Here is a 10,965-nt window from a genome sequence, read left to right on the forward strand (position 1 = left end):
CACAGGGCAATAAACAACCGCATTCTACCTGATATGATTTCCTTCCATTTCAAAAGACAAGAATTACTTGGAACATCATCAGTTTTTCTAACAGAGTTGTGAAATCGCTCTAAGACACTGAAAGGAAAAGATAACCTGGAAGGACATGCTAGACAGGATGCTTGGTAACTTTCTTGTCCATTTTAAAGTCTTGGTTATTTTCTCGACATACCTAAATTACTTTCTCGTTGCCAGATGTGTCAGCATTTAGCAGGATATAAAGAATGTCACCCAAATTCCTTTCAATCACTTACCCTTCATTTACCTGCTACCAGAGGTCCAGCATAGAGATTGGAAGAGCAAAGAATGATCTTTTCTCTTTGAACTGTCCCTGTACGTTGGTAATAATTTTCCAAACTAAGATGGAAACTGAACTCTAACGGCTACCGTATCACCTTTGGTGAAGTAATTAACAAATATCTATTGGATGCCTTTGATGTGCCAGGTACTCTGCTAGATGAGAAAGTAGACATGGCACCTGCTGTCAGATACTTACAGTCTAAAAGAGAAAACTTACCTTCCAATAGAAGGCAAATAAACTGGCTAATAGGATGTACAAAAGTGCGACCCCTCTGTCCCCGCCCCCAAAGCTGTGAATTGCTTCTATAGAAATTACGTATTTCTTAGTGCTTAATTTATAATTTGGTCAAAGTATCCTTTCCAAGCCTAGACAGCTTGTCTGTCTCCTTGATGCTCTTCTCCAGTTTTTGAGCATTCTGGAACATCTTTAGAAGGAAACAGCTATGTGTATTAAAGTTGCTAGTGTCCTTTTCTTTTTGGCTTGTGGCATAAAAGCTTCCCTCATAAAAGCTTCATGTGGCTTCCTTCTGTCACCTTTGAGATTCTGCAAGTGATAAAGGAATATATAATTACTCAATACAGAGAAGCTTCTGGACTCCTCCAACTCTGCCCTTAATTCATCCCAAAGAGAAACAGGAGACAAAATCCCTTTCTTTGCCTTGCCTTCCATTCTGTGTCTGTCTCCCTTATCTGTCATTCTCTGTCTTTCTCTCTGTATGTGTTGTCCTTATTGCTCTGCCAACTAGTTCTTGTTTGCAAAGGTTTCTGCGCTCACACCTCTGGCTGGTTCCTCCAGGGGCCCATTTACTCTTTCTCAGCAGCAGATTTCAGAAGGCCCTGTTTTCTACACACTGATAATTAAGCACCAGTGGCCCAAGAGGGGTCATATGCAGTGCTCAGTGCCATAATTACCTTGATTACAGGCAGGAAGCAGGTGCGCGCTGAGGGAAGGAAAGGAGAAAAAGAGAGACGGTAACCATACATATTTCCTCTTCAGTCCCTTCTCAGAAAGTAGCCAAGCCATAATGCTACTGTCACCAAACATAGCTATGAACTAAACTTGTTGAAACACATTGATATATATAATCACTTTCGTCTAAATCTGCCACTGTTTTGTGGCATGTCCTTAGGCTGGACACTAACCTCCCTAGGACTCAATTTCTTTATAAAATGATGGGATCAGAACAGGTATTTAGCAAAGAACTTTAGCTTAAATATTTCATTTAAGTAAACTAAAGCCACTTTACTGTTAACCTTTTTAATAGTAAGGTTAATATTGCTTTTTTAAATGTTTAAGCAAATATTCAGAATTGCCCGTTAAAGAATAGGGCTGAAAGAGGATAAAAGAAAGATTGGTTAGGTGTCTTGCTGTTTGGGGGATGACTACTCACTGACTTTTTTTTTTCTTTTAAATTAAAGTAGTAACTGTGCGTGAGGAAGGGGAATCAAGCAGTATAGGTAGGTCTAAAATAAAAAGTCATCATCTCCTACCCACCCACTCATGCCTGATCACATTTCCCACTGTGAACTACTCTAAATTTCTTTTTTTAAAGTTCTTTAGCTGATTGCTATCATAACTTTATATCATAATACTTATATTTCTATTTTCCGAATTATCTACTTTGGATATACTCTTGACTCCCAGTATAATAGAGGAGAAACTTTCCTCTTGGGGTACAATTCCTAATTTTCTTTGGTTAGATTATTTCTAGATTGTCAAGGTTTATAATACGTGACTAAATCTTTAATGCTTTTTCGCATCCGATAATTTAAACCCCCAGAAAAACATTTTAAGTATAAAAAGCATATAAATAGCTTTCCCTCTAAAATCAAGTAGTTTCATTTGACCCACAGAAAAGGAAATGTTATGACTTCGAACTCTTGCTACTCCAAGAAAAATGTTCTGTATATCAGAAATGGATAAACTTTGAATTTCTTTGCATATTTCTTCACTTCTCATTTATAGTCAGGTTGCCACTGTTTCTTCTATGGTATCCTTTTTCTTCTATTTTTTCCTCTTGACTGATTCCTTATATATATATTTTCATTTGTGAAACACAATTTAAAAGCCTTTGAGGCTTTCTATGTCTGAAAATGTTTTCTATTACCTTACCTTTTTTGGATTTGGGGCTAAAATTCTAGGCTCAAGAGTCATTTTCCCTTCGAACTTGCTAATATCCTATGTCACTAATATCTTATGTTGCTCTTGAGAATTCTGTATCAGTATAATTTTTGTGCATTTGAAGTGAATATGATTTTTATAACTTTTAAAGCTTTGGAGATTTTTCTCTTTATTCTTAGGTTTGTCAAATCTTGCCATGTATTTAGATGTGGACTAATTTTTTAAACAGTCCACTTTGCTTCATACTTAGTAGGTTCTTTCAATCTAAAGACTAATCTCTTTCTCGAGTTCTGGGAATATTTTTCTATTATTTATTTAACTATTATGTCTATATCAACTTAACTATTCTTTTATGGTTTCTATCTCTTTGAGTTTGCACTGTGTTCTCAGATTCCCTCAAATTTATCTTACAGATCACAATCTTGGTCTTAAGCTTTGGCACAACACTAACTGAATTTTTTTCCAGTATTCATATTTTTAATTTTACAGTAGCCTATTCTTGTTGTATGGCTATAAAATCACTCTTATTCTCTACATTTAGTAATTTAAAAAATAATTATCCTCTATTTCCATTGTAGTTACTTGTTATTCTTACTTGTTAATCTCCAACTTTTTCTTTTAAGCTATTTATTTTCCTCTAATGTCTGGAGATCCTTGTTTACTCTTTCTTAGCTAATGAATAAAGAACTAGATTGCTTAGAATAGTTAGTGGGTCTGTGTTCCCAACAGGTCTCTCTTGCAAGAGGCAGAGCAGATCAAAGCCTTTGCTTAAGTGTGGAGGATGTGTTGACAGATAAGCTTTCTTGTAAAAGTATATGGGTGTATATCTCCCTGGTAGCCTAGGAACCTGCACTATTGCCAAAATAAGAGTTTTATCCTAGGAATGAAACTTTAGATGGCACTACCTCATAGTTCTCTTCCCTCAGAGTCTGAAATTGGAACCCAGTTACCCCAAACTCTTCTCTGCTTCTCTTTCTGCCTTCAGTACCCACAGGAGAATCCCTGCTAAGACATATCACAAAAGCAGTGCTAAGAACTTTAGCTGGGGATAAAACCCAATGATGTCAGCCTAATAGCATCCATATACCTTAGGATGGAGTTAGAGTGAGGGGCGGGGGCGGTGGGGAGTGGTACTAGCCCACAAGACAGTCCCATATGCTGCTTCTGCTCTTAGCATTTGCTGACTCAAAATTTGGATTTTTCTCCAAAACTTCCTTACAGGAAACCTTCCTTTGCTCTGATATTTAGGGGTTCAGAGCAATGTGTTCTTTTTCCTCCATCAATCCAGTCTAATCTACTTTCTGTCTTCTAAAATTTCCTCTAAGGTTTTCCTCCCTTGCTACTTCTTTTTAATGTACATGCATGTTAAGGTTTCCTTCTGATTTATATCACTTCCTGTATTTCTGTGGACTCTCAGAAAAAAGAAGAGGCAGATATATTTCCTTATATCTGATCCCTCCTTTTACTAATATTTTTCTTTAGAAAAATTACTGTGCTGTTTTTATAAAAATAGTACCTTATAATAAAGAATTAAGCAATCCAAAAATTTAACAAAGGAGAAAACCACTATGATAAAAATCATCATTAATATTGGATGAACAGCATTCTGGACATTTTTAATGCAAATATACAAAGAGAAGAATGGCTAGAGAGAAATACTTTAAGGAAAATGAGATTATATGATCTGTAGTATTTTAAATAAAAAGTATTAAATCAAATTTTATTGAATTTAACAGAAGGAAAAGAAACTGAGATAAAGAAATTGCTTAACTTTAAATGAGAACTTCATATATAAATTACTTTGTAAAAAATGCCTTTAAAGTTATAGAAAGAAGTAAGAATTAGAATCGTTCTTTTTTCTTAACCTTGTGATATTCATTCCTTCCTATGAAAGAAATGAAATCATCAACATTCTCATAGCTCCTCCTTTCTCTTTTCCCTTTTGTTAGTTATATATAGTTTTTATATTGTCAAGGTGTAATGTAATTCTCATTGAAATATAAACAAAATTCATTTAATTTTTTAGTATTCTATAATTAAATGGATTCATTTCTAACTGTTAATCTTTTTATTATAGCTTTATTACCAATTTTTAAATTTAATACATCTCTTAATTATGTGGATTCTTTTTTCTATTTGGCAAAGAATAGTTTGAAGATGGGCTTAGATATCTACCCCAAATTCTTTCATGTTGAAAATATGAATAACACATTTTCTCTAGATTTAATCTTTTTGTCACAATTTTTTTCCTTCTCAATTTTGTAGACATTGTTCCAGTGCCTTTTAAAATGAATTGTGACTATAGAGGAGTCTAATGCCAGTCTGATTTTCTTTCACTTTTAAGGTGATTTATTTTTCTGTCTGGGTGCCCAAGGAATTCATTCATTTTTTTTTTCTTTAAATCCAAAATCTTGAACAGAATGTATTTCCATGTTACTATTATTGCACACAGTTTCCGCTATGTATTTTTCCTATTAATGGATTCAGTTTTTTATTTCTGGCGAATTTTCTTTCAATAGACCTTTGAGTAATTTACCATTCCACTTTTCTGTACATCCGAGACATTAATTACCTTTATGCTGCTTCGTTTAATGTCTTTCCTTTCTATTAGCTTCTTTCTGATTGCAGAAATCAATTTGTCTTTTTAAATCTGCATTCATTGTGATGATCTTAAATGTTTCTATTAATAGCATAATTTTAAATTTCTTATTAGAAAAATTTTTGTACATACAAAAATAAAGGTGAGTGTAAATATAAGATATAAAAATACTAACCAAATAAACACATATGTACCTACAACCCAGTTTAAGAGCCAGAATAATATAACTATGTATGGAAATTCTGATATGCCTCTCCCAGATTCTAGCCCTCCCTTCACTCCCCAAAGTTACCAATACCTTGAGTTTTATGATTAGTGTAAAAGAGTTCTAAAAAATAATTTAGTGTATCTTAATCACTGCAGTTTACTTTTGAATGCATTTGACTTATTTTTATTAAAAGAATCATACTACATATTATTCAGCCACCTATTTTTCTCCCTTAAAATCCTGCTTATGAAATTAACTTATGTTAAGACATATACCTCTAGTTCTTTTCCACTGTTGAATAATATTCATAGTATGACTCTACCACCATTTATTCATTTCCCTGTTAATAGTTACTTTATTTCATTTTAAAATTTTATTTTATAACTATCAGTATTATTGTAGAAATTTTAGTACGGGTTATCTTGTATGCCTGTTCAAAAATTTATCTAGAATGTATATTTCTAGGGACTGATATTTTTAAGTTATAGACTAAGTACATCTTTAGCTTTATTGAATTATGCCAAATGATTTTTTAAATGGTTACATACAATTTAAATGTAACATTTTTTCTTGGATATTGGTAATATAGTATTCTGTAATTATGTTGACTTTCTTTTTGATCTGTTTTCTTGGGTCTGAAATCTCCCTTTTAATCTCAGTTTTATTGCTTTATCTTGTCTTTAAACTCTTCTCGTATTTAGTCTATATTCTCTATTCCTTTGTACTTTCACATTTGATTTGATCCTTGAAATAACACAAGGGAATAAGTACTATTAGTATTCTCTTTTTGTAGGTAAAGAAATGGACTTCCAAGAAATTATGTCTTGGCCACAGCCTTACACCTAGCAAGTGGAGGATCCACAACTAGCACCCAAGTATTTCGCCTCCAAAACTCTTACTCTTTCCACTATTTCAAGATGGAATATAATTGAGTACTGTATTGTGTAGTACAGCTTCTAAGACTACTTACACTTCTAAACTGAACAGGTATAAATAAACAACACATATTTAACACATGTAACTCAGTGAAAAACCTTCCAAATGAGACAAGACAAGATACCAGGTGAAATTATCCATGATCGATCTATCTTGGAAGTAATCTTGTGATAGTAAGAGGATGAATTCTACTGCTTCTGCTGCCACCTAAAGTGTGTGTGCATGCCTGTGTGCCTGTGGGTGTGCTTGTGTGTGTGTTTTTAACCTACTGATACAAGTGACAAGACTATTGGCACAGGCTTTTGAAATGTAGCAATAAGGAAACAGGATCGAAACAAGGATATGATGTGGGTTTACTTATACCTTGATGGATCTTGGAAGAAGGGCCTTTATTTGGAATCTCTTTCTTTCCTGAACTCTTAGAGAAAGACCAGATCATACAGGGAAAACCTGTGCAGCAATGAATATGGTAGCTAATGGAGCTTTCTTCCTTGTCAGGGGCCTTTTCCAGCACTTGGAAGGACATATTGATGTTTATTTTTTTCCTGGAAAAGATAGTTCTACTGAGTTTTGGAAGAATGGTATATAAAGTGACATAAAATTATTTGTACTGAGAATGTTGTAAACCAGAGATGAAGGAAGGCAGCAAGACTGACTCAAAGAGTAGAATGTGTTTTATATCTGGAATTAGCTGCTCTTATGTCTTAGAGCTATTCTTGGTTGAGTTTTACGTCCTATTTTCAAATATCTTTGTTAAGGAATTTTTTCAAACCTAGGATTATCAAATAACCATTTTCATTGTTTTCTAAAGATTGATCCGTGAGTGATAAATAAATGTTCAGTGGGAAAAAAAATACTGCAAAGTATTCAAATAAGTTTGGATGTCTTTGATTTAACCAAGCCAAACAGTTTCATTTCTGTAGAATTTCCTCAAAGCCATTAATATGCTCATGGCTCTGAATTTGTTAGAAGGATATATATTATAAAGAAGTTCCAAAATTATTTGATCAAGAAGCCCTTATGTTTATAGGTTCCTGTAGTGTACTTTGGGGTAATTTCACTATCTTGTAATCATAAAATGTTAGAACTAGAAGGAGCCTTAGAATAACTCCAGTTTTAAACTCTGATTGTGAAAGGAGAGAACCTAAAATTTAGAGTTTAGGTTATTTTCCCAAGGTCACACAGCTCTTTGGTGCTAAAACCATGACTAGAATCCATATTTTCAGATTCCTGATTTAGTGTTCTTTAAATCTGGTCAAAAATAAATGAAGTCACAAGATAAAGTGACCCTTTGACCAGCCTATTTGCTCACTTCCATGTATATGGTTGTGTCCTTTGCCAGTGAGAATAATGAGACTCAGAATTTTTTCCGGTGAATCTAAAATTGCCCTTTTGATAGCTCAAAAAATCCTCTATAGCCTTATTATATCTCTGATCTTCATGAGAGTTCAAGTGTCTAGGATTATTCTCTATAAATTCTCTATAAAGAGTATGTATCACGTTTCCTTGGATATTTTATCATATTATTTCCACCAGCAAAAAACAAAAACCAGAAAGGCTCCCCTTCCAACATCCTGTTCCAAGATGATGAGGCAGTTTTATGCACTGAGGTTGTGTGGATAGTCACACCCCACAAGCAGAATTTAGAAAGGGCTTGACATTTAGAAATGGAATCACCTTTCTGGCAGGCAATGGAGCCATGTGAATCAGAAACCCTTAAAAGTTCTGTACCCTTTAACTTTGAAGGAAGTAGTAGAAAGTATGTCTCCAGATTTAATTGTATTATTATTATTTCTCGATACACTATTGTAATAATGAAAAACTTGATATACCCTGAATATCTAACAACACAGTTTTGGTTAAATGAATCAAGGTACATTTATAAAATATTATACAGCTAATAAAAATTGTGTTGTAAACTAATTCATGGAAAGATATCTAAAACAGATATCTAAAAGAGATACAGCAAGTATACCAGGCACCGAGTTTTGATGCTCTTTTCCTTCATGGGAGCTGGTCAGGGTCTAGTATGGCCTGAGCCCCCAGTTCAAATGTCTTGAAATGCAAGGAGCCTTTCCTATTCACTCTAGTGTGCCATAAAAATAATTGTTATTTTTTAAACTGTGCCATGTTGTAAAAAATATTCAGAAAACTGATCTAAAACATATTACATGAAAAAAAGATTATGAAATATTACTATAAAATATTATATGTTTTTATAAATAGAAATATACTCAAATGTTTTCTAGAAAATATACCCTGCCTACATCTGGATGATGGGAATACAAGTGATTTTTAGTTTCATGCTTTTGCTCATTTGCATTTCTCTTTTTTTACTATTTCTTTAATAAAAATAATATGAAAGCAATAATAATTTTAATACTTAGCCCTAAGGCCTTAATATGCTTTATCTTGTTTTGGCCCCAAGCAGGCCTATGAAGTAGGTACTGCTATTATTATTTTCATTATATAAATGCTATTTTTAAATTCCAGATTTGAAGCTATTAGAAACTGGACAAGTTGATACAGGCAGAAAGGGAAAAGTGGAAATGAAACATATCTGAAAGGTAGAAATAACAATAACAGAACTAATTGTCTGTGAGAAGCAACTATGTATGCCTCCAGGATACTGAGGATTATAATATTAGTGATCAAAACAGAATCAAGGAAATACAAGATTATATAAAGATTTTAAGGGAACTTAGAGGAATGTTTACTTTTCAAGAAGAAGCAGAGGTTGGCTCTTTACTGGTTGACATTGAGGAGATGACAAAGCTCAGGCGAGAGAGTAAACCTACAGGTGTAGTTTGGACAGTCATCCACAGTGGACCCATAGTTAGAGCTACGCATTTGAATGGACTCTCCTGAGAAGTGACTATACAGAGAAAAGCAGGGCACTAAAAGCTTTAACCTTGGAAACAGAATCCCATGAACTTGACTTCCATGTGTGGAATGCTGATAGAATGGAATTCTGAGTCTTTGTGCATGCATAAATAATGACAATGGATGACATGTTCTAATAGTTTTTTTCATTGTTTTTCCTTAGATCAAAGATTATTTGATGTCTTTTTTTTTTTAAATTTAAGTAGAAAAGACATTTAATAAACTTATAGGTCACATGTTGATTAACTGCACCTTAGAAGATAGGATTGAGTGAAAGATACCCTAATCACGTGAAGAAATGGTCAGGAATTCAGAACCGAATCATGATAAATTCATGGTATACTGCATTCAGGATGATGAAAGGGATCAAGTTAACAAAAATACAAAATGGAAGGTTTCTGACTATGTATAAATATAATGAGCAAAGATGTAAAAGTCTCAGGGTGTCAGAGAACCACAACTTGAAAAGGAATATGCTGTATATATTTATGCTAGTGTACGTATATTTTTATTAGGAAATATATTTTTTAGACAGTAAAAAGACATAAATGTAATAATACCACTGTTAAAATTGGCCAATTTCCTTAATGTGTCATATTTGGCATTAAGAAGACCTATATTAGAAATAAATATATTTCTCTTCAAGTTCCCTCTTTTAAATGAGTTCAAAGTTATTAAATAGAATACAGAGGACAACAAAGAAAAATGACTACATAACTGTAAAATGTATTTCTAAAGACAGGTTAATGAACAGAGTATTATTTTTGGAATCAAAAGATCAAGAGATAATTTAATAAGGATCAAGATCATTAATTTGTGCAAGATTATTGTATAGAGGCTTTTGGCATCTTTACTGCAGGCAGAACAATGAGAAATAAGCTGAAACTATTGATACAAAACAATCCTTCCAAAAGTGTATGTGTGTGTGTGTATATACACACACACACACACACACACACACATATAAACACAGATCACACATACTCTCTCATACACACATATAAGTGTATGTTTGTATAAAGAGCCTGGAAAGGTATACATCAAACTGCTAATAGTTATTTGTATGTGGTACAATTTTACATATTTTTATTTCATGTTTGTATCTTCTAATTTATCTATATTAAACATGAAATATTTGTGCAGTAAGAAAAATATTTTTAAAGTGTTTATAGAAACAAATATGTTGCTTCCTTCTTATCCCTGCCACACTGTCAAACCCAAAACTATAACACTTATTTTTCATAAGATTCTGTATAACAATAATACTGGTACCCTATTTTATCTTTTTCAGATGTTAGTGAAAAATAACCACCTTTCAGACAAGATCATTGTTCTGCCAGGGAAAATTGAAGAAATCTCACTTCCTGAGGCTGTAGATGTGATCATTTCTGAACCAATGGGATACATGCTTTTCAATGAAAGGATGCTGGAGAGTTACCTTCATTCCAAAAAATGGCTTAAAGCAAATGGTGAGTTGGCCAGTCCTAGTTTAAAAATAGGCTAGCTTTTTTGTAAAATTTACCATCTTTTTTCCCCTGCATTTAATTCTTGACAGAAAGGAGGAGAGAGTATTTCTATTACAATGATTCTTTGATTTTCTCATCTTATTTTTCCATAACAAATGAGCTAGTCTCCAACCATAAAGACATTGATGGCAGTGTGCCACAGAGTATGCAATACGGTATAGAAAACTAGTTCAGAGTTATGAATTTTTGTCCCGGTTTTATCACTTTCTTCCTTAGAAACTTGGCCTAGGAACTTGACCTTTTCACTTTGATTTCCTTATCTGTATTATTAAAAATAACATCTAAAGCCCTTTCAAGCTGGCCTTCTATAATGTGATAAACTAGGGTCTATATTTTTTGACACATTCTTTTT

General features: G+C 33.2%; 1 protein-coding gene across 1 annotated transcript in view; it reads left to right on the top strand.

The window, feature by feature from the left end:
* LOC102887693 (histone-arginine methyltransferase CARM1) overlaps positions 1–10,965 on the top strand; it is a 200,375-nt gene that overhangs the window by 157,857 nt on the left and 31,553 nt on the right. The window contains exon 8 of the mRNA XM_015594440.2: positions 10,379–10,556. Coding sequence (XP_015449926.2) covers positions 10,379–10,556 — 178 coding nt within the window. The remainder of the gene's footprint in view (positions 1–10,378; positions 10,557–10,965) is intronic.

This window comes from Pteropus alecto, unplaced genomic scaffold (genome assembly GCF_000325575.1).
Source record: "Pteropus alecto unplaced genomic scaffold, ASM32557v1 scaffold95, whole genome shotgun sequence".
Classification (NCBI taxonomy): Eukaryota; Metazoa; Chordata; class Mammalia; order Chiroptera; family Pteropodidae; genus Pteropus; species Pteropus alecto.